This window comes from Myotis daubentonii, chromosome 18 (genome assembly GCF_963259705.1).
Source record: "Myotis daubentonii chromosome 18, mMyoDau2.1, whole genome shotgun sequence".
Classification (NCBI taxonomy): domain Eukaryota; kingdom Metazoa; phylum Chordata; class Mammalia; order Chiroptera; family Vespertilionidae; genus Myotis; species Myotis daubentonii.
Window position 1 is genome coordinate 11,492,587 of NC_081857.1, and position 25,139 is coordinate 11,517,725.

General features: G+C 42.2%; 1 protein-coding gene across 1 annotated transcript in view; it reads left to right on the forward strand.

Moving 5' to 3' along the window:
* The window catches only part of LOC132221095 (membrane cofactor protein-like), a 50,394-nt gene extending 26,059 nt beyond the window's left edge, over nt 1–24,335 (forward strand). Inside the window, exons 7-10 of the mRNA XM_059675020.1 lie at nt 15,095–15,292; nt 20,240–20,356; nt 22,451–22,486; nt 24,178–24,335. Of these exons, the coding sequence (XP_059531003.1) occupies nt 15,095–15,292; nt 20,240–20,356; nt 22,451–22,486; nt 24,178–24,335 (509 nt within the window). The remainder of the gene's footprint in view (nt 1–15,094; nt 15,293–20,239; nt 20,357–22,450; nt 22,487–24,177) is intronic.
* Nucleotides 24,336–25,139: the final 804 nt, after the last annotated feature.

The window sequence follows — 25,139 nt, forward strand, 5'->3', positions numbered from 1 at the left end:
TGGAAATTGAACACCTAGAAACTTCCTGGTTCATTGGTCAATGTTCAACCAATGAGACACGCCTGCTGGATGTAATCTACTGATATTTAGATGAGCACTTATTTATGGTGTATGGGAAATGATTGGTCATTGGTCATCTACTACCACCTGAAAAGGCTCCTAGGAAAATACTCCTTTATCTGAATTTTACATGGGACTCGATTATCTCTATATATAAAGAGCCAGGGGCCTTCACATCTAAAACAACCGAATGGATGACTGAACAGGCCAGTGAGGCAACCAGGCTGGCAGGTGGGTTAGTGAGGGACAACCAATCAACTGAGCAGGAGGCTGCATAGGGTGACCAGGCCAGCAGGCGGGGTAGTTGGGGATGACAAGGCTGGCAGAGGGGGGCAGTTGGTGGTGACCAGGATGGTGGGGGGGGGGGTAGTGGGGGTAACCAGGCCAGCAGGGGGTTAGTTGGGGGTGACTAGGCCAGAAGGGGGGCCAGTTAGGGGCAACCAGGCCAGTGGGTGTCAGTTGGGGCAAACAGGTTGCCTGGGGGTAGTTGGGGGCAACCACGTCAGCAGTTAGAGGCAGTTAGGGGTGATCAGGCTGGCAAGGGGGCAGTTAAGGGGAGATTAGCAGGCCGGCAGGTGAGCAGTTAGGAGCTAGCAGTCCTGGATAGTGAGAAGGATGCTGGACTGCTGGTTTAGGCCCAATCCCCAGTATTGGGCATAAACCGGCAGTCGGACATACCCTAAGGGGTCTCGTATTTGGAGAGGGTGCAGGCTGGGCTAAGGAGAGGCCTCCTCCCCCCATGCACAAATTTCATGCACCGGGCCTCTACTGAAAGTATTTGCATAAGATGCCCTAGTCCTGTGCTTCTCCCATTTCAGTGTGTGGGTGAACCACAGGTTGATCTTGATAAAATGCAGATTCTGGTTCACACGGGTCTCAGGTGGGCCCTGTGGTTGCATTCCTGTGAGCCCACATTCTGCACTTGTGGTAGGCTCCTGTATCATGGCCTCACAGATAACAGGGGACTGACACCTGGGACCAGTGATGTCACCTGCATGGCAAAGGGTCTTCAAAGATGAGACCTTGGATGGGGAAATTATGCCAGATTATCCAGGTGGGGCCCTAAATGTAATCACAATCTCCTTCTAAGAGGAAGGCAGAGGGAGACGTGACTACAGCACAAGGCGATGTGACCACTCAAGCACAATGCTGCTGGATGGAGGATGGAGGCAGGAGCCAAAAAACAAAGAATGCAGCTCCAGAAGCTGGAAAAGGCAAGGAACTGATTCTCTCCCAGTCCCTACCAATACCTTGCTTTCTACCCAGTGAAACTGATTTCAGACTTATGACCTCCAGAACAAAAAGAATAAATGTATGTTGTCTTGAGACACTGTGTGAATGTTTGTGTTCCTCCAACATTCCTGTGTTAAATCCTAACCTCTAAGGCAATGGTTCTAAACCTTCTGGCCCTTTAAATACAGTTCCTCATGTTGTGACCCAACCATAAAATTATTTTCGTGGCTACTTATTAACTGTAATGTTGCTACTCCTATGAATCATAACGTAAATATCTGCTATGCAGGATGGTCTTAGGCGACCCCTGTGAAAGGGTCATTGGACCGCCAAAGGGGTCGCAACCCACAGTTTGAGAACCGCTGCTCTAAGGGTATGGCATTAGGGGCCACTGGGAAGTTACTAGGTCAGAGGGCTCAGGCTTCACGAACCGGATTCGTGTCCCTATAACAGAATCCCAAGAAAGTCCCTCAGCCCTCTGCCATGTGAACTTTCAGCTAGAAGGCCCTGTCCATGAACCAAAAGCTGGCTCTCACTAGATGCCAACACTGCCAGGGCCTTGATCTTGGGCCTCCCGGCCTCCAGAACCGTGAGGAACTGTGGCTCACCGCTTACCCAGTCTGTAGTATTTTTTATAGTGACCCGAAGACACTGCGACGCCCAATCTGCTGTGATTTGTTACCGCCGCCGCAGGAAAGCAGCCACCAATGCCTCTTAGCAGCAAAGCCACAGGCAAGCGGTTCTCAACCCAGGCTACACATTAGAGTCACTGGGATGAGTTTAAAAAACAAACAGCAAAAATCAATGCCCAGGTCCCATTGCTGGAAGAGTTAAGGCAGAACCTGTAAGGGTTGCAGCTAAGAATCACTCTGTAAAGACTCCTTGGCTGAGTCTGATCAGAAAGTAGAATGAAGCTGTCCCATTAGAATAAACCTCAGATACAACTTCTCTTGTGTTTAAAAATACCTCCTAAGCTCCCCAAATTATGGACACACTAGTGTTCCCAGTACCCCCTGAAACTATATGCCAGCTCCTCCGTGAGGCCTGGCCCAACACCTCAGGTCAAGAATTACCAGGTTGGAGATTCCACACAGGATATCACCCTCTCTAGGGTTGAAGCACAGCCCTGGGGCTTAGGCCCCGCCTTGCAGGCCGCCATTGGCCCCGCCCTACCCTAATATCGCAGTCCAGGCCACGCCCACTAAGTGTAATGCACTGGACACTTGATGAGTCTGGGGATTGTTGCGTCTGGTACCTGCACTCAAAGAGCAAATACTCACTGTCCCTGGTGTTTCTCCGCTGATGTCTGGGACATGAGGGCCTCCTATGAGCCGCTCAGGGCATCCTCCCGCCGCCTGGAGAGTCCCTTCTCTTGGGGCTCCCTGGGGATCCTAGTGCTGGTCCTAGAGCTCCTGCTACCCACATGCTCAGGTAGGGAAGGGAAAGGGTGTCAGCTCTGGAGGGAAACTAGAGCGGGTAGGGGAGCTGGTCTACAGGAGCGGAGGGCAAACGGAACTTTGCTTGGTGTGTGGTGGGGGAGGCTTAGGGCTTGTGGACCAGGTGATGCGGGTTTAGGGCAGAAGCCTTAGCCACAGATCCTCCTGGTTGTTCTGTGGGGGACCAGAAGTGAGGAGGGACTTCAGAGGCCCGCGGGGAGGGTTGTTAGGTGGTAGGTACTGACCTCTCAGAGCCCTGGTTGCAGTCAGTGTTTGCTGGGGGCTAAGCTGTGTCCTTAGCAAAAGCCTGCAGGTGTTTGGGGACTGAGCTAATCAAGATGTCAGAGATTAACCAAAGAACATATATGCAAATATGCAAAACCCATGGACATGGACAATAGTGTGGGGAAGGCCAGGAGTGGGGCGGGGCTGAATGGATGAGGGCAAACGGGTGGTGAAATGGTGGACATGTGTCATACTGTCAACAATTAAGGAAAGGAGATGGGAAGCCCTGCCCAGGTGTGAAGGTGCGGCCTGCTCCTCAGTGCCCAGTGTGTGGGGTGTTGCTTGGGCCGGTGCTGGGCCCCTGGGGAGGCTTTGCCCTGTGCCCCCTGGGCTCAGTGAAGCCTTGGTGAGTGGGGTGCTGCGCCCACTGGGTTGGGCTGGGGATCCCAGGCCTGGTGTTACCAGGCATATGCTTTACAGAAGGGTCCAGGCCAGAGGTGCAGTGTGTGGGGCAAGGAAGCTCACTGCTTGCTTTGTATGGGGTTTGGAGAGCACGAGTTACCCAGAGAGCCCTTAAGTGAGAGCGAGCTCCAGGGCCTGGGGTTTAGAAGGATTGGGAAGGACATGCAGGGCTTTTTGTACAAAAAGGTAACAGGCTGCTTGTTGCCCCCAAACCATATTGGTATTGCTCTCCAGGCTGTTGCTTGTTTTAAGCCTGGAGACACAGTCCTAATCCCATGCAGTATAGATAATACCCTATGCTATTCCCAGATGTCATGTGTGCAGTCTTTTTCTTTTTTTATTAGCTTGGGTCCCATTTGAGGGGAGATTAGAAGCAACCTGGTAGCCAAACCTAGTGAGAAATGAGTCATAAGAAATGAACGATAGGTAATATCAATAGGTTTTTCCTCTATAGCTGATAAACTGAAGCTGAAGGCCATCCACTACCTTTGACTCATGTTACACAGAATGCAATCAATCAATCAATATATATATATATATATATATATATATATATATATATATATATGCTCACTGTATAAAATGTATGTAATCAAAGGACAACCATTGAATATTAAGGTGTATTTCCAACTGTCGTTATATGCGTGTGTGTTTCTATACCCAAGTGATTTTTAGGATGCTATTATATAGAGATGGTATGCTATATTCTTTCCTTATGGGAATTCATTCAATAAAGATTTGCCGTGTATGTGCCAGGCCCTGTGCTGGTTCTGGGGACACACTGGTGACCAATAACAAGCCATTCCTATTTTCATGATCCTTATTTCACTCTTTGTCTGCTCCACACGAACACACATGAACATAAACAACATGTGGCCATTATAGAAACAAGTATGGAGGTTCATCAAAAAGTTAAGAATAGAGCTTACATATGGACCAGCAATCCTTCTTCAGGGTATCTACCCCCAAAATTTGAAAACACTTATCTAGATATATGGGAGGCGATGTTCATTGCAGCATTATTCATGATAGCTAAGACATGGAAACAACCTAAGTGTCCTTCAATGGGTGATTGGATAAAGAAGAAGTGGTACATATCCTATATAACAAAGAGCAAATACGCTAATTAGACTGAACAGCAGAATGATCGAACGTATGACCTTCTGGATGAAGCCAAGGTTGCAAGTGCCGAAGCAGCCAGGTCTGCGAGGGCCAAGGCCCTTGAATGAATTTCGTGCATTAGGCTTCTAGTCTATAATAATAAAAGCATAATATGCAAATTGACCAAACTGCTGTACAACAGAACGACTATCAGAGGACCACACTAGGACAGGCACTGGCACCCAGCAAGAAAAGGCACGTGTGATGCCATTGATCGCGGAGGCTCAGCCATTGCCCCATGATCACACCACAAAGGCAGGCCAGGCCATGGGCCAGCCCAGCAGGGTGATCAAGGGGGAAGGATGGGTTGCAGCAGATGCAGGCAGTGCCAGGCCAAGGCAGGTGCAGGCAAGGAAAGGTCTGGCTGCCAGCAGTTGGGGGAAGTCCAGGTGCCAGCAGCCAGAGGGAAGCCGGGGTCCTGGGTACAGGAGGCCAGAGGGTAGCCTGGGTGCTGGTGGCCGGAAGAAGGAAGCCCTACCCTTGTATAAATTTCGTGCATCGGGGACTCTAGTATACCATGGATACTACTCAGCTATAACATGATTAAATATTGCCATTTGCAACTTGAGAGGGTTCTACTGAGGAAGTCAGCCAGAAAAGGACAAAAGCTGTGGTTTCACTCATGTGGGATAGAAACCAAAAAGCAGCAAATGAAAAAAGCAAAGAAACAGAACAACTCACCAATGGTGGGTACCAGAAGGAAGGGGTGGTGGGGAAGAGGATAAAGGGAGGTGAGGGAAGGAGACTGCACTTCACATAGAGTATACAGATGTCCTATTACACCGTTGTGAAACCTGAAATTTACATATACTATTAACCAATGTTACCCCATACATTTAACTTAAAAAGAGTCACATATTTTTTTTGTTATTTGATAGTAATATATATATATATTATAGTTTACATCAGTTTGACCTAAGACCAATCCATGGCATAAGAAAAGAGAGGTTTCTCAAAGATCAGCATAGACCTACCTCCTTTCTTAGATCCTTAATCTTATAGGAGGGACCTCTGCATGCTTTTAGCCCTTCAGGACTTTACTTGATGTGTCTCCACCACATGATTTCACATACTAATTCTTTCAGATCTGTGAGATTTTCAAGCCCACGGATAATTAAAAGGAAGGGGGAATGGCTAAAGTAGAAATGATACTATTCTAGGAAGAAAAAAACTACCAAAAAATCCAGAAATGAAAAATTCTAACAGCATAGCAATATAGTAACACAGCGTAAACAGCTACCTAAGAGAACTTTTGTGGCCAAGCATGATCCATTCATCAGTGAAAAAAGAATAAATTACATTGAAAGCAATGTTAAAGTTATAAATGTTGACATTTAATTGACACCTATTCACTTATAAAATGCTCAGTTCACTGATATGGAACATATGACGTGAAGTCTTACATTTTAAAACAGTTTATCCCACCTTGATTTTGACCTATGAAACCCATGGTGCTTATTTAAGAGTCAGCACTTACCATAGCATGTCTTGAGCACGCAGTGGGCACAGAGTGTAGTAGGAAATGAAAGCTTATGATCCCTGACCTCTACGAAATTGCCTCCTGAGAGGAGACTGAGCCTGAAGTGACAAGTCACCATCATCTTGTAGAAAAGCCATGTCTACAGCCAGCAGAAGCCCTTAATGGCAAAGTAGTCCACTTTAGTGGAACTACCGATGGGTTCACATTCTCACCATGTTTGTAATGAGGGCTAAGGTGCTCCTTAGAGGAATGAGGGGAATGTTGCTAGTTCCATTTTTGGTTTGGTGCTCTTCTTGCGCTTCAAACTGTGGACGAGTAGTCTGATGGAGGGCTCTATACTATAGAAGTCTTCTCAGGGGGGAGGTGAGTGTGGAATAAACTCAGAAAAAATGGGAAGGCCACATATCTATAAATAAATTTCTAAACCAAAAACATTGGTGCTCTCTCTTCAATTTACTGTTGAAAGAATATTCAGGTTAATCCCAAATAAATCAAAGCTTATAAAATATTATTTAAAGCAAGCACAGCTCATCATCTGGTAAAAGCCTGTCACAGTCACTTAAAATCTCACCAAGGGCCTTCCAATTATCCTGTACAACCTGCCTGCTGCCAGGCCATAATCTGTGGCTGGTGGAAAAGAAAATACTTACTTTCATTTTCTTATTTTCTCAGGCCTAAATTTCTGTCCTGAGCCACCGAAATTCCAAACTATGAAAACCAAGTTAGATTTTGGAGGCCCTGTCATTGCTGGTTTCCCAGTAGAATATGTGTGTCTCCAAGGATACAAGCCTATTGTTTTCATGCAAAACATCATTACTTATTGTCAGTCTGATGGCAAATATGATCCTCCTCTACAGGAGGGTTGTACATGTAAGTACACAAAATTTTCATTTTTATTGTTCTAAAGGTTTTCATACATTTTAGATTGCATATTCTACTATTACCATGATGGTTTTCTCAAGATGGATATAGATTTTAGGTAGCAAGATATTTTTTCAGGCTTTGAAGTTCTCCAGGAAATTTTTAATTTGGCCATTCATTCTCTGGGTAAATGTGAATCTTAACGAGTTAACTACCAAGCGTCCAACATGAAAACCATCCCCACAAAGCACGCTATTTTGAATTTAATTTAAAAAATCAATTTGCATTGAGTATTATAAAAATAAATATATTACTCACAATTCGGGTGTTCTTGAATATTTTCAGCTGAAAATACTCAAGAAAAATGATTTTAAAGTTGGTCAGGGCTACCACATAGGAAAATCATTTTTTTTTCTTTATAGACACATGTGGCAAGGGGGGAAGGTCCGCAACTTGCGTCTACAGACGCTTATGGCGTACAATGGGTTAAGTTTGGCCATTAGTGACCACATGGATGGAGCTTGAGAATATTATGGAAAGTGAAATAAGTCAGTGAAAATAAGTTAAGGACCAAATGTACGTAAAACTTGAACTCATACACACAGACAACAGTTTGGTGCTTACCAAAGGGAAGGATGGGTGGTGGCAGGGGTAGTAATGAGTAAAGGGGACCAAGTATATGTGGAAGATGACTTGACTTTGGGTGGTGGGCACACACCCAAATAAAATGTACAGATCATGTGTCATAGGTGTGTACACTTGAAACCTACATAAGCTTATTAACCAATGTCACCCCAAGAAATGCAATAACAATAAATAAGAAAGTATTTCCATCAGTTTAAAAGCACAGTGTAGAGTTTTTATTTTTATTCAAATCTATTATGACATTGGTATAAAACAACATATTTGAAATTTTTTTTTAGTAATGTCATGTTCAAAGCTAACAGACCCTTCACATGGCAATGTATTCTACATTAATGGAACTTCCTCGTTTGACTCAGAAGTTCAGTTTACTTGTGATGAGGGGTAAGTAAGTTGCTCCTTGGAAGAATAAGGTAAACATTGCTGGTTCCATTTTTGGTTTGGTTCTCTTCTTAACCTTTTCCATACTGTTGATTTCATCTTGCTTTCTATGGACAAAGTTGTACTTACAGCCAATCAACCCTTCGGTTTTTTATGGAGACTGAAAAGGTGTGCAATGAATAGAAAGACATTTAACTTGAAGGAAAGCAAAATTGTATCATATGATAAGTAACAATTAGCCTATCATAGTCGTTAAAAATGTAGTAATGATGGTGACATGGTCCTAAATTAAATTACAATAGGAAGGAGGGTGGGAAAGTGAGACAGGGAGTTCATCAGTTAATCAAAGCCAAAGGCAGAAACTAATGAAATGTGTGTTGAAACTTTTAATGAACTTCCGGAGGTACTTTAGATTCGTGTTAATATAAGAGCTAGTAGTGTAGCTGTTCTTCAATAAGGGCCAGCTGACCACCACATTTCACCGGATCCTGTTTCCACATGAACGTTTCAGACTGTCCAGCAAACTGTCCAAAAGCAGCAAACACTTCTTCCTTCCATCTATGCACCTATCCCAGAACTAGCCCTACTTTCCCTTCTTCTGCCCCCTTATCTATAGACAATGTGAATTCCTTCAAAATAACTTACATCTTTCTACTCAAAGCTGTAAAAGAACCCTATTAAACCAGGATGGTGGAAATGCTTGCCTTCATCTCCCTGCTGCTGCTGGTTTAGACTGTATGCCCCAGACCTGGTTCTTTTTGCTGGTGGCCATATGGCTAGTCAGTAAACCCATTCCTTGAGAAAATCGGGCCGTGAAGGGTTTTGTTTCACAACTTTATCCCATTGTGGTCAGAGAAGATACTTTGTTTCATATCTATCTTATTATACCTATTGATTGGCTAATATTAATTTGTGGCTCATCATATGGTCTATCGTGGAAGATGTCCCATGTGCATTTGAAGAGAATGTATATTCTGTTCTATGGTGCTCTATGTCTGTGAGATCTAGTTGATTGTGTTGTTGAAGTCCTATATTTCCTTACTTATCTTCAGTCTGTTGTACTATCCATTATTGTGAGTGGGATATTGAAGCCTCCAACTATTACTGGAGAAATGCCTGTTGCTTAGAAATGTGTATTTCTCTCTACAGTTGTGTCACCTTTTGCTTCATGTATTATGAAGGTGTGTTATTTGGTGCATTAATGTTTATCATTATTATTAGAGGCCCGGTGCAGAAATTAATGCACGGGTGCAGTCCCTATGCCTGGCCAGCAATGGAAGCGTGAACGCCTGGCTTAGAAGGTAGGTCTCAGCTGACTTCTGGGCCCGGAGCAACACCTGGGCCCCCATGTCCTGTGTGCCCCCCTCCACCTGAGTCATTGGGCCCCAACCTGGCTCCATCAGTGCCCGGGAGCCAGGCGTCAGCCCCACCCCCGACTGCCATTGCTGGTTGCCATCTGCAGGGCAATTGGTGGGGCAATTGGGCCTCACTCACACTCACCTTGCCCTGGCACCACCCACTCGCCTGCTCCATTATGCCACTGTGGTCCTGCTCTCCTTGGGGTACATTCAGCTGGCAGTGCCTCCACTGCCCCCGTAGCAACGTGGAGTCACCGACACCTCATAGCAAGCAGTCGAACTGTTGGTCGAACTCCCAGTTGAGAGGACAACTTGTATATTTTATTATATAGGACTAGAGGCCTGGTGCATGTGCACCGGCCCACTACTTCTATATAATAAAGTATCGGGCCTAAACTGGCAACCGCACATCCCACTCACACCAGGACTGCTGACTCTTAACTGCACACCTGCCTGCCTGCCTGCCTGTCTGATTACCCCTAACCACTTCGGCCTGCCAACCTGATTGCCACCTAACTGCTCTCCTGCCAGCCTGATTGCCCCCTAACTGCTCCCCTGCTGGCCCGATCGCCCCCAACTGCCCTCCCCTGCCGGCCCAGACACCCCCAACTGCTCTTTCCTGCCGGCCTGGTCACCCCCAACTGCCCTCCCCTGTTGGCCTGTTCTCCCCGCAACTGCCCTCCCTTGCCAGGAACTCCCAGCTCAAACATCACCACCCCCTCTTTCTTGCTCAGGCCCTCAGTTCTTATATAGTTAGGGAGGGTAGGGCTTTATTTTCTATCCAATTATCTTGATACCTTTTGGCAAACTTGTGCCCTGTTCCTTCATATTTATAGTTGTTGGTGTGCTTAGTGTAAGAATCTCTCCCTATACCAACTTGGCTAATGGGCAACATTCCCCAGCACTAGGGAAGGCTGTCGGTAATATTATTCTCTCTAGTGAACTTTAGGAGAGCCTTGAGCTTTTTTTTGTAGGTGAATTATAGTGGTAACAAATTCTCTTAACTTTAATTTCTGGGAAAGTCTTAATATTTCCCTCAATTCTGCAGCACAGTTCTACTGTAGAGAGGATTTTTGGCTGAGCTTTTTATTTGTGTCTGTTATTCAATGCTTCCTGGCCCCCGAGTTCCTGTTGAGATCTCTGCTGACTATTTAGACTCCTTTTCTTGGATTTTGGCTTTGACATTCTCAGTGGTATCACTGGGCTCAACCTGGAGAGGGATGGTCTTGCCCATCAGGCTACTCACAAATACCCGCATCTCTGCAATGCCATCAGCTGCCTCATGAAGCGAAATAGGACTATGGAACTGGAAACTGCAGATCTGTCCCAAGAGGGCCTGTGAAAGATGTACATGCAGCTTCACTGACTATTTCCAAGTCTTTAGTACGTGTCCCCTCAGGGCTTTTTCAGGAATAGTTTTCATTGGTTTATGTTTTCCATTGAATGGGCCATACTTTCCTATTACTTTATAGGCCTTATAATTTTTTGTTGAACTGGCCAAATATACTCTAGTAATGAGGTAACTCTAAATATCAAATTCTCACCATTTCCTAGGGTTTATTGTGTTATGTTATTGTTTTGTTTTTTGATTGTTTAAGTGTGTCTCTGTGCTGAGGATCAGCCTGACATGTAAACTGAGCCTTCTTCTGGGCATGCGCATTCCCTCTACTTGTCCCTGAAAGGTTCAGGGTTGGGCCGGGTCACACAGAACGGACTCGGGGCTCAGTGTAATCAAAACAATATTTATTCCAGGCACCTGGGTGCAGGTGGTCTGACTCGAGAAAGTCAGCGGTGAATTGGGGAGGAAGCAGGGGTTTTGTGTGCTCAGGGAGAGCTGCAGATGAGGCTCAGTTTGACCCAGATATCAGGGCTGTACCCCCGTGTATTTAGGACCTTGCCCTTTGTCCATCTGCTGGCACCAGGTGTCCTTTCTCACGGTTCTGTGTAGGGGTTATGGCCTTGAAAAATCTATAGTAATAAAAGGGCAATATGCTGATTAGACCAGACATCTTCCAGGTGTCCTTTCAGACAAAGCCTCTGTGGAAGGGGCTGAGTCAGAGGTCAGCAAGCAAAGGCAGTTTGGGGCGACAGGGCCAGCAGGGGAGGGCAGTTAGGGGCAACAGGGATGGCAGGGGAGGGAAGTTAGGGGTGACCAGGCCAACAGGAGAGGGCAGCTACGGGCGACTGGGCCAATAGGGGAGGGAAGTTAAGGGAGACCGGGCGGCAGGGGAGAGCAGTAAGTGGAGATTAGGCCATGAGGAGAGGGCAGTTGGGGGTGTCGGGCAGGAAGGGGTGGGCAGTTAGGGGCGACCGAGCTGGCAGGGGAGGAAAGTTGGGGTATCAGGCTGAGAGGCAAAGGTGGTTAGGGGTGATCAGGCAGGCAGGGAGGTGAGCGCATTAGGAGCCAGCAGGCCCGTATTGCGATCAGGATGTCCAAGGGGTCCTGGATTGGAGAGGGTACAGGCCGGGCTGAGGGACACCCTTCACCCTGTGCATGATTTCAAGCACCAGACCTCTAGTTTCTGTAAAATAACCACTTAAGGGGAGCATGTTTGTGTAAGGCTTAGGCTAGCAGAATGAGCGTTCTTTTATTAGCCCCTGCTAAAGTAGAGCCCTTATCTTGATTCACCTTTCAATTCCCATATATGCAGTTGTTATATAAATTCACAGTTTTATTGTCAGTCTCCTGAAAGGGGAAAAGTGAAAAATGAAGGCTGGAGCGATGATCTCTGGGTCTGTGAATCCCCTGGAAGGATGGGTCTTGCAACTTTAGGGGAGGCGTGACAACATGGCTGCCAGCCTCTGTCTGCCTCTCTATGATCAACAACAGCAGTGGATTATGAGAGCACAGATCCCCAAGGACATGGCTTTTCTGCACACCCTGGTCCCTCAGGCTGCCTATAAGCTGCCTGAAGGACACACGCACAGCTGCCTGCTGTGGGAGTGGGATGGGTACCTGCCACTGTGCTAACAGCTGAAATTGACCAATATTCCTGCATTGTACCTTTCCAAGGATTTCCTGGAAAGTTCAAACCTTCAACAGATATCAGAGTTCAAAACAGTGACATCAGGCAAACCCTAGCAGTGAAATTGTTGTCTATTGGAGAAGACATATTTTTTGGTGCTTCCTACCCTGCCATCATCCCAGAATTCTCTCCTAATAAATTATAATATAAGTCAGTGAATTAGCCTTGGAGGAAAAGTCAGCTGGAGGCATGAACAGGCAGTTTTACTGACTATATTTTAACTTGATCAAGTGAGAATATTCAATCAATAGTTCGAGAGAGAGAGAAAGCCTGCTAGGCACCTTGTGGAGTACCAAAAGGTTAGGACATAGACCAGAGATTTTCAACTGGTGTTCCACAAGAATTTTTAAAACTTACACTACCTGACTATTTACTTGAGACACTGACCTCTTTTCTCTGAGATTTTCAAATGAAAAAATAGCTACTGCCAATACAATAATAGCCATCCCATGTGAATAAATCAAAATTATACCATTTTTTGGCCCGACGGACAACACTATATATATTTAGGTGGGCCTCAGAATTTTAGTAATTATGTTATGTGTGCCATGAAATGAAACAATTTGAAAATGGCTGACATAGGTTATTCTAAAAGAAGTTTTAGCTTCATTGAGAATTTATATACATATATATATATATATATATATATATATGTGTGTGTGTGTGTGTGTGTGTGTATATATATATATATATATATATATATATATATAGAGAGAGAGAGAGAGAGAGAGAGAGAGAGAGAAAGAGAGAGAGAGAGATATACAAGAACCGCAGAAATAGATTTGTTCATGATCATTTTAAGGAGAGTCCAGAAGGAGGAGAGAGTTCTTTGAATTACAGTCATCAGAGATTTCATCGTAGAGAGGTCTCCCTGAGCTCTATCTAGGAAGATACTCTAATCTGAAGAGTATTCATAACATCAAAAACTTCCTAGCACTCACTCTGTTCTAGATGCCAATTCACTTACTACTTAAAGCAACCCCACAACCTATATGCTTTTCCACAGAGGAGGAATTTAAGAAAGAGAAACATTAAGAGTCTCTTCCTAGCTCAACAAGCAAATTCGTATTGGAGCTGGAACTCAGATGCAGTCAGGTCAGCTCTTGGGCCAGATCTCTCTGCTCAGTAGTTGCCCTGACAGAGCAGAATGGCATGAGCAAGGACATAGATGTGACTGTGCTGTGCCTGCCAGAGGTAGCAATCCCCAGACTGTCAGGCAAGACAGGTTTGTTTGTTTATTTGTTATTATTTTTAAGAATATTTTTATTGTTTTCAGAGAGGATGAGAGAGGGAGACAGAGATAGAAACATCAATGATAATAAAGAATCACTGATGGCTGCCTCCAGCACGCCCCCAGGATCGTGCCTGCAACCTGGGCATATGCCCTTAACTGGAATGGAACCCACAACCCTTTAGTCCACAGGCCGACGCTCTATCCACTGAGTCAAACCATCTAGGGCATGACAGGTTCATTTAGACACTTTGCTCTACCAGTGGTTCTCAACCTTCCTAATGCCACGACCCTTTAATACAATTCCTCATGTTGTGGTGGCCTCCAAACATAAAATTATTTTCATTGCTACTTCATAACTGTAATTTACCTACTGTTATGAATTGTAATGTAAATATCTGATATGCAGGATGTATTTTCATTGTTCGCGTCCCACATGTTGAGAACCGCTGCCTAGGCCAATGTGAAGAATCTCTCCATTTCATTAAATTGCAGATTCAGTGAACACATTCAATACCTGTCACTTCAGAAACTTCTCCCTTAAGCTAGTGTAGTGCAGAAAAACAACCATATAAAAACTTTGTCATTATTATGTGTTCCTGTTAAGTGGTAAGGAAAACAATCATCATATCTTTTCTCATTCAGTTATTACTTAATTGGATCAAAAATTCGAAAATGTGTAGCGTCTGGATATTCTGTGCATTGGAGTGGTGCTCCACCAAAATGTGAAGGTAAGTACATTCTGTCTTTAGAATTTAGAGCAGCAGTTCTCAATCTTTTTGGCCTGGGACCCCTGTATGCTTTACAATTAACAAAGACACCACAGAGCTTTTCTGCAGGTGGGTTATTGCTACTAATCTTCTTTACCTTGGGATTAAAGCAGAGTTTTTTAATAATTATTTTCTAATTCATTTTTAAGAACAGTAATCTCAATACATGTTAACAAATGCAGCATATTTTTGTCCTAAGATCAAACATTTCCAAAACAGTGGGAAGGGTGTCATTGCTTTACGTTTTTCTAATCTCTTCAGTGTCTGGCTTAAAGGAAGAGCTCCACATTCATTCTGCAGCTTATCAGACAGTCTCAGGCCATTGGAAAATGTCACTGTCCGCTCTAAGCATGACAGTGAGAAAAGACAAAATCATGGCCTACCTGAGATTCAGGAATGGATGTAGCATTTCTCAACTAGCACTGAGTTTTCCTAAGTCGTAAGTTTATTTTCTCATTAAATTGCCAGCGTCTCACGATTAGAAAAAACAGCATGGCCTTACAGATATCACAAGTCTTTCACACAGGTATCTTCTATGCGTATTTAAGACAATGGGTTTTATCCTAAAATTTTATTTTTCTATTTTTGATTTCAATTGGGATAATACGTTTTTTCATAGAAACTAAGTTTCAAATGAATATTGGATTTATAAATAGAGTGTAGATATCACATGATAATGAACTAATTGACTACAGTTCATAGGACCTTACTAATGCTATCTGAATCTTTCTTTTTTGCATTTCCTGTCCTCTTTTTTCTCTTTTAAAGAGATTTATTGTGACCCACCTATAAATATACCAAATGGAGACTTCACCAATAGCCACAAGGAAAGATTTGAATATAATGAAACAGTTATTTATACTTGTAATCCTTCGACTGAAACAGATATTTATACACTTGTTGGAGAGAACACGCTAGTTTGTATTGGGCCGGACGAATGGACTAGTGATCCTCCTGATTGTAAAGGTAATAACATTTCCATTTATTTCCCTCTTATTTGTAAATAGTTTGGAAAGATTTATGAACTTTTATTTTATTTTTGTTTTTTTAAATACATTTTTATTGATTTCAGAGAGGAAGGGGGAGGGGAGAGAGAGATAGAAACATCAATGATGAGATAGGATCATTGATTGACTGCCTAATTCACACCCTTTACTGGGGGTTGAGCCCACAACCCAAGCATGTGTCCTTGACTGGAATGGAACCTGGGACACTTCAGTCCACAGGTCGATGCTCTATCCACTGACCCAAACCAGCTAGGGTGATTTACCAACTTTTAGATTCTTTGGCCAACACTTAAAAAACAAACAAAAAAACATCCAAATGTGTTTCCCCCCCCTGTTAAATAGTTTCTAATCTAATTGTTTATGTGTCAAATAATCAAAAACAGTTCTACTTGTAGAGTTTCCTACTCTTCACCGCACATGTTCTTGGCATTGCTGTTTATGCATATTAATTACTATGTATATGCATGAATTAAATTGTTGTTTTGGGCTTGAGAGCATCAAAAAACACATACTTGCATAAAGAAAGTTTTTTCTTTTATTTTTCTTTAAATCTTAATTGTTGAGAGTATTACAGATATCCCCCTTTTTTGCCTCCATTGTTCCCATCCACCCAGTTTTCACTCCACCCCGGTTTCACCACTCTATTTTTTGTGTCCATAGGTAATGTATATCTATATATATAAAAGCCTAAGTGACCAGCCGACCAGCCGGTAGCTATGATGCCCAATGACCACCAGGGGGAAGACACTCCATCTGGTAGCTATGATGTGCACTGACCACCAGGGGGCAGACACTCAATGCAAGAGCTGAGGAGCTGTGGTGACTGGGCAGCTGCAGTTCTCGGGTGATGCATGTGGAACCATAGAGGAGGGAGCCCAATTCCGGGGTGCATCACACGATAACCACCCTCTTGCAATCCAGTACCCCTAGGGTGAAGTCAGAGAATTGGTTTGGGTCCAATCCCTACAGGCCATGCCGAGGGACACCAAGTATGAATATAAATTCTTTGGTTGATCTCTTCCTGCCCACCTACCCCCTTCCCTGTGAGATTCCTGAGTCTGTTCCATGTTTTGATACCTCTGGGCTATTTTATTCATGAGTTCATTTTTTTCACTAGCTTTCTTGTTCGTTTAATTTGATTTTTAGTTTCAATTGATGATAGATATGTATTTATTACATTTGTATTTGTTATTGTTTTTGTTAGTATTCTTCTTCTAGAATATGCTTCAACATTTCATGTAATATTGTTTTGGTAGTGATGAATTCTATTACTTTTTTTTCTCTGGGCAGCACTTTTTCTGACCTTCAATTCTAAATGATAGTTTGCTGGGTAGAGAGTAATCTTGATTGTAGAACCTTACTTTTCACCACTTTGAATATTTCATACCACTGCCTTCCAGCCTGCCAAGTTTCTGTTGTGAAATCAGCTGACAGTCAAATGCATGCTTCCTTGCAGGTAACTAACTGCTTTTCTCTTGCTGCTTTTAAGATTCCTTCTTTGTCTTTAACCTTTGGCATTGCAATTATGATGTATCTTGGTGTGGGCCTCTATGGGTTCCTCTTGTTTTGGACTCTCTGTGCTTCCTAGACTGCCGGGGTCCATCCCCAGCAGGTCCAGGGGTCCCCAAAGGTGTGGACGGAGTCGGCGAAGAAGGAATGACACGGAGACAGCGTTCAGTTGATCAGCAGCCTAGCCAGGATCTCCAGCCAAGTTCTGGTCTCGATCTCCAGAGAGGTTCTGCTTCGGATCTCCAGCCAGGTTCTGTCTGAGATCTCCAGCCAGGTTCAGTCACCAGGTTCTAGTCAGGCTCTCCTGCCAATCTCCGCAGTCAGGTTCAGTCCAGGATCCCCTGCCATGCTCTCTCGCCAGGCTCCGCCTCCAGGCTCCGAGGCCAGTCCCTGTCCAGGATCCTCCGGCATGCTCTCGCCAGCGAAGTTCTTCTGTCCCTAGAGAACTTTCTGTGTAGGTTCTGTGCCTAGGCTCTGTCTCTCTTGGTCCTGTCTTCCAAGCCCTGTGTTCTAAGTTCTGAGTTCTGAGTTCTGTTCTAAGTTCTGTTTGCTTCTGTCTTCTGAATTCTGTTCTAAGCTCTGTCTCCTGAGTTCTGTGTTCTAAGTTCTGAGTGTTTCTGTCTTGTTACAACTGTATTTATACCAGTTGATTCAATCCTATCAATCGCTATTACAAAGGTTAGGGCGTTTCTTATCTCCATTCCAGGGAGAAAAGATTATGTAGTTTAAGCATGATTGTTCGTAGTTAAAGGGATTAATTACCCGCCTGGCACTTAGTTGAGGTGTTTTATTCCCTCCCTAACTTCAGGGGAAAATCCCTACCTGGGGATTCAACCTTTCTCGGAGAGGTGACCTTGGTTAAAACACAGCACCAAGAAGGTGAGCAAACATATTAAGAACCGTATGCCATATATGCCAGGTCCCTTGAAACAGCAAGGATGGACCGGCTCCCGGCACTAGACTTGTACTATTAAGTCTTTTTATTTTCACCAGGTAGTGGAAGTTTTCTGTCAAACTAAAAATAATATGTTTTAATATCTGGCAGAACACTTTCTTTTCAGAAATGTTTAATATACTCTCTATGCTAATTTTTGTACATGAATTTTTATTGTATTTTATTTTTATCATTTTAACCATTTTCAGTGTACATTTCAGTGGCATTAAGTATATTCATATGGTTGTGCAACCATAACTTCTATATATCCAAAACTGAAACATTGTACCCATTAAACAACAACTCTCCATGTCTCTCTTTCCCCAACCAGGGCAATGGCTAGTCGTTTTCTATGTATTTGACTATTTTAGGTACCTCATGGAAGTGGGATCACTTCTGGCTTATTTCACTTAGCATAATGTTTTCAAGGTTCATCTACCTTGTAGCAGGTATCAGAAATTTGTTTTTCTTTTTTTATACTTGAGTCATATTCCATTGTCTGTTGTTACCACCTCTTTTATTTTTTTAAATCCATTCACCTGGTGATAGACACTTGGTTTGCTTCCAACTTTTGGCCATTCTAATATGCTCTCTGAAAATTGACATTTGAGTAACTGTTTGAGGCCTGTTTTCAATTTGGGGTGTACATACCCAGGAGTAGAGCCGTTGGGTTATGTGTTTGCTTTTTGAGGAGCAGCCACACTGTCTTCCATGGCAGCTGCACCATTTACACTCCTGCCAGTGACCCAAGAAGATTCCAATTTCTCCACCACTTTACCAATGGTTGTGTGTTTTTTTATATACTAGGCTTCCTAATGTGTATAAAGTAATATGTCATTGTGGCTTTATTTTCATTTTCTGATAACTAGTGATCATATTTTCCTGTGCTTATTGGTGTTTTGTGTATCTCATCTGGGGAAATGTTTCTGCAAGTTCTTTGCACACTTATTTTGGGTTTCTTTTCTGTCACTAAATTTAGGAGTTCGTTATGTGTTTTGGATATTAATCCCTTATCAAGTGTATTATTTGTAGATGTTTTGTCCTATTCTATGTGTTGCCTTTTCACTCTATTTATAATGACTATTGAAAAAAGGTTTTAATTTTGCTGAAGCCCATCATTTATCTATTTTTTGTTGTTCTTCTTGTCTTTGCTCTTGGCGACACACCCAAAAAAATCATAGTCAACCCAACATCATGAAACGTGTCTTCTGTGTGTTTTTTTTAATGAGTTTTATGTTTTAGCTCTTTGATCCACTTTGAGTTCATTTTTGTATATGACGTAAGATAAAGATCCAACTTCATTCTTTTGTATATAGACATTCAGTTTTCAAAGAAGCATTTGTTGAAAAGATTTCCCTTCCCACATAAGTGTTTGTAGCACACTTCCATACAGCCATTTGACCATATATGCACAGGTTTATTTGTGAGCTCTGTATTCTATGCATTGGTCTGTTTGTATTTATGCCTGTAGCACTGTGTTTTGATTATTGTAGCTTTTGAGTAAGTTTTAAACGCAGAAAGTGGGAGTTCTCTCAACTTTTCATTTCAAGATTATCCTGGCTACTCCTAGTCCCTTGAGGTTCCATCCGAATTATATGTTGGATTTTTCTATTTCCACAAAAAGCATATTCAAAATGGTGATGGGGATTGCATGTAATATGTAGGTTGCTTTGTGTAATATCAACATCTTAACCATATGGTATCTTCCAATGCATGAACACAGGATGTCTTTTCATTTATTTATTTCATCTTTTTCTTTGAGCAGTGTTTTGTAGTTTCCAGTGTAAGAGTTTTTCACCTCTTTGGTTAATTCTTTTTAAGTATTTCATTTCTTTTTTATCTTCAATCAAGGATATGCTTATTGATTTGAAAGAGATGGGAAGGGGTTGGAGATAGAGAGGGAGGAAGGGAAGAAGGGAGGGAGGGAGTTAGGAGGGAGGGAGAGAGAGAGAGAGAGAGAGAGAGAGAAAGAGAGAGAGAGAGAGAGGTGTATTAGCTACCTCCTGTGGGATCAAACCCGAGACCTACATTATGTGCCCTGAGCAGGAATGAGCCCTGTCCTTTTGGTGTATGACACAACATTCCAACTGACCCACTGGTCAGGGCAGTATTTTACTCTTTTTTGATGCTATTGTAGATAGCATTGTTTTCTTCATTTCCGGTTTGGTTTGCTCATTGTTAGTATATACAAATGCAACTGATGTTTACTTGTTGATTTCATAGACTGCAACTTTGCCATATTTATTTATCAGCTCCAACAGGTGAGTGTGTGCATGTGTATGTATGCAATCGCTACCGTTTTCTGCTTACATAAACATGTTGTCTAGGACAGTGGTGATTTTATCTCTTCCTTCCCAAGTTGGATGCTTTCTTTTCTAGCCGAATTGCTCAGATTATAACTTTTGCTATTATGTTAAATAGAAATGTCAAAAATGGTCATCCTCTCTTGTTCCTGATCTTAAGGAGAAAACTTGCAGTCTTTCACCATGATGTTACCTGAGTATTTCCTAAATGGGCCCCAGTATATTGAAATTTCTCAGCATTACCGAATAACCTCTAAATCATTTTTTAAGCTCTCCGGTATCGTTTAAATGTAGGTAGAATCACCTTGAATCCATAGGCTAATATTGAGGATACACTACTGATAAATTTGCAATTAATACCACAGAATATTGTCACAGGAAATGTTCCTGGAGAGGAAGAAGAATGCTGATGACTATAAATTTATACTTTTTAAAAACATATATTTTTTTTTGACTTCAGATAGGAAGGGAGAGGGAGAAAGATTTAGAAACATCATTGATGAGAGAGAAGCATTGATCGGCTGCCTCCTGCATACTCTGTACTGGGGATTGAGCCTGCAACCTGGGCATGTGCCCTTGGCCAGAATCAAACCCCGACTCTTCAGTCTCGAGGCCGACACTCTATCCACCGAGCCAAACCAGCTAGGGCTGTAACTTTTTATAATACTTTAAATGGAGACATTAACATTAATTATATAAGCAAAGTAAATGATAAGAGATATTGTGAAGAGACAAACTATCCAAACCTATGATTTTAGGCGTCTGTAAGCTTTACTATTTTTTACTTCTTTTTAAAATTTATTTCTTTTTTTTTCTTTTAGTAAGGTACACTGATGAACCAAGAAGTAGAGCTGATGAATTAGGTATTATTTTGGTTATAAATAACCCTCCATTCTGAGACCATAGTGTTGTCTATGGAAATATCATATTTCAATTATCTGCAGTTAGAGAAGAAACAACGGGTCATGAGATAATTGACATTTGTATTTAGTTTTATGTGCAGATACCATGACAAATAGAAGCAGTAGTATGTGTAGACACATGCAGATAATACGGTTTTTAAGAGGTTCCTCTAGTTCAAATTCCTAGTAGGGGAGGGAACTTTCTCAATCGCTGTGTCTATTTGTAGGTTGAAATGTATAAAACCTAACTTGTTTTCCATGTGATAGTGCTATTTTGTAATGGCAATCTGTAAATAAATTTTCTTTCTATTCATACCTTGTGTACACATGCCTTAACGAACTGTAATTTGGGTTGCTTTTCTTCTAGAACAGGCTGTGTATCACACTTTATTTAGGCTCATGTAGTTCACACAATATATGTTAAAAGAAAGGATAAAAGTATGGTTGAGGCAGTTACATAAAATATTAGGATTTTTGTTGAGTAAGTGAGAAAAATATGTATTACTTTTCTTTACATTGGACTGGTTCTGTAAGGTTAGTGTTTTTATACAATGCACTTTGTGCCCCTGAAGCTTTCCGTATGAGCACTGTTGTCAAAGGGTCCTTATGCCAGTAAATCCAAATCCATTTAAATTCACTAAACACTTGATTTTTTAGATGAAATAAAAAGACCAGAGGTAAACAAGACGTTCTATGCTTTGACCTAGAAGAATTTAAGAAAAATAATGGCAGTGTAGAAGCAGAGGTAATACTGAACAGCATTTCTAAGACGTAAGCTCTTGTAGTATTACTTATTGCTCTCTGGATAGCCAACAGTGGATGTTCAAGTTTCCATGCATAATTTATCCATGTGCCCCTGTGCTTCATTTGTATTCTTATAGTGTTCTTGTTCATTAAGATTGTGTCTTAACTTGGGGGTGGAGGTGAATGAGGAAACATTTTTAAGATGATGTGTAGTTGGTGAAGCCTGCAAAGTCGGTTTAAGTAATGACTTAATAGAACTTCATCACGGATTATTCCACAGACTCACTTTTGGGGAACAATGTAAATGAAATTTCTAACAAAATCATAAGAATGATGGGCTGAACACTGAACTAAGGCAACTAGAACGGGTCAATACATTCTTAAGATGATTTTCCTCTGATGTAGTAAATTCTAGTTTTTGTAATAATTTTTCCTAACTTATAATACTAACTTTTATAACCTGGTGGAATTAGTACAGCACAAAACAATGAGAAGTGAGGTCCCTCTTAAGAGTTTCAGAAATTGGACCCTAAGCCTGGAATCGTATGAGAAGGCTCTGGAATCAAAATGAGCTGGATGCACTAGCAGTCACACTAAACTAGAATGATAAACTTTTCTTTGCTGTAGTTTATAGATGATCAGATCAAAATTAAAATGTATCAACTATGTGGAGACCCACGTGTGCTCAATTACCTTCAAACTGGCTTTTTTTTTTTTTTTTTCAGATGGAGGACTCATTGCTGTGATTGTTCTGACTGTGTGTAAGTTTCCCAAACTTGGATGCCACTTAAATCAAAATATTAATGTGAACAAGTGCATTTTAACACCTTTTTTAGTTTCTATAGTTTTCATAGCTTGACATTAAGTAAACCAGTCTAGAATTACCTGACCTTTTATATGATTCCACCCTGTGTTGGTATAGTATATTCACTGTATTCTACATGTCCATGTAGTAACAAATCTTAATATCCCAAATATGCTTTGAGTAGTATTCTAAATTAAGCGAGGACTCTTGCCTGCCTTACTGCAGACCCTACGTGATACCAGGGAGATGCATTTACACAGTGAAGAGTCTAGATAGAATATGAATGAATATGGGCTTAAATAAAATAAGATTACCGTCCACTGAAATGTAACAACATTAGATTGTTGTCCTGGATTTTGAAACTTGTCATTACTTTTTAGACTTACATGTCATTTGTTTTCTGGTTCTTGTAGTTGTTGGCGTTGCAGTGGTTGACATCTGTGTATAAATGTCGTCACATCAGGGAGAAAAAATAAACATCTTTCCTGCACCTGTTGCTGCTTCTCATCTTGATGTACTTGTGCAGTTCTTGCTTGCACTCGGTATTGCGTGCTGTCATGTTTTAAAATGTGCTTGTGTGAGTGTGCTGTCAGAATTGCATTTCCTGCTAAAATATTTTCTCCTCCTTTTCATATTATTGTAACAAGCCTAATCTGTGCAGAGTTGTTTTAGCTTTTATGACCATAAGAAAAATTCCTGTGTGGGTTTGTGATTTAATTTCTGCAGAAAATCATGGATCTTTATAGTGACTCCCCTACCCTAGGTTAACCCTATTCCTACAATGGAGTGGCAGCCAGGACTAAACTTACAATAGTTCACTGTGGAGATTTTGACAATTCTATTCACTGTAATCTTTACGATGAAAACTTCCATGTGTCTTTATAGCATAAACAGTTGTAAGATGTTATGTAGGTGTCTTATCAGATTCCCAATTTGATTTATTTTTATTTAGAGCTGTTATTTATGGATGTTAAACGGGGGGATTAAAAGCAACATTGCTCTCCTCTCCTCTTACGTTCTCTTAATTTACTAGCTTGTGGTAAAGCTCAAGGGTTAAACCTAAAGTTGCTGAGACAAATTGACTTTTAAGATGGTTTCTATTTCAGATTATTTTCATATTTGGATATGTTTACATGTGAGATGGATATAAGTATAACTATCATTTATGTTCTCTTGTCAAATACTTTCTCAATTACTGAAATACATAGGGAACCCAGTTCACTGTGGAAAAGGTTGTTTAAATGACAGAGATGGAAGGATATTTCAATTACAAGTTTCTTAAACTGGAAGATATGGGAGCCCCATGCATGGTTTATTTTCTGGGAAATGTGGTCTTCAAATCTGGTAAATACAATGCAGGGTGGATGAAGTTTGCTTGTGTCAATGTGCTCATTTCCAGTGTGCTTGATTTCAAATCAGAGTATGTTTCTAATGGGGTCCCACCCTCTCTAACCTTTCCACTCTCACAGTCATGACTCCTGCTCCTCACATCTCAGAGCCTGACATACATCCGGGCTTCTCCACTCCCAGCCCATCACCTGCCTCTCCTGCTCACAGGTGTTCAGTGACACCTACAGCAGAAGTCCAAGTTCCTCAGCGTGATGCTTGAAGACGTTCTACAATTAAATCCCCAATTTTCTCCTCAAGGCTCCACTTTCTGCTGCATTTCTCTAAGTAACACACTGTTAGTCAAGCTGTACCGTCTGCCCTGTACTGCCTTCCTGCTTCCCCGGTGCCTGAGAGGCCTGTGGTCCTGTCAGATCCTGGGCACCTTCCAGGGCCAGCGCCTCATGCCCATTGGGTGAAGCTTTTCCCGATTTCTGCCCAGGTGTCCTATCACCAGCTTGAGGCAACCACATCTGAGTATCTGTAGACACTGTCTGCTAGGAGACATCCTTCCACAGCAGTTTAATGCGTGGATACGGCTAAGTACTTACAATCCCAAGTACAACAAGGAAATTATAAAGTTTGATTTGGGTAACTGTTAAGATGTTTTCTTATTTATGTGAAAACTCTTACCCTTGACATTAAATCAGGTTGCTGGAGCTCTGAGATCAGGCTCCATGGGATTCAGCCATGGCTGCAATCACTGGCAGTGCTTCCATCCAGAATTCCCAACATAATGGATCTGCTCTGTGCCCTGGGCAGAGGGATGTTTTTAAAGCTCCCCAAGTGCTTCTAATATGCATCTAAGGTTGAAAACCTCTCCATTACCGACGCTCAACCCACAGTCCAATTCTACATGGAAACTTATAAATACAGAAAGTAAATGCTTACATTTACTTAAGAAATTTGAGTTTTTATTAAATCAGCCTATGAAATGTTGGGGTCCAGCCCCACCAGGTCCAGGGGTTCCCAAAGGTGGGGACGGCGTTGGCGAAGAAGGAAGGACACGGAGGCAGTGTTCAGGTGATCAGCGTGGTTGGGTTCTCCCTTCATTGTCCTATTACATCTATGTTTATACTATTTGATCCCATAAGCATGCGTCTATAATTACATCATGGTATGTTCGGGAAACCTTCCACAGTTCCTAGTTTCATTTCCAAAATAATCCTGTCTCTATCTAGTTCTGTTGATTTTAATCTTGTCTAGGTTAATCTCTGTGTTCC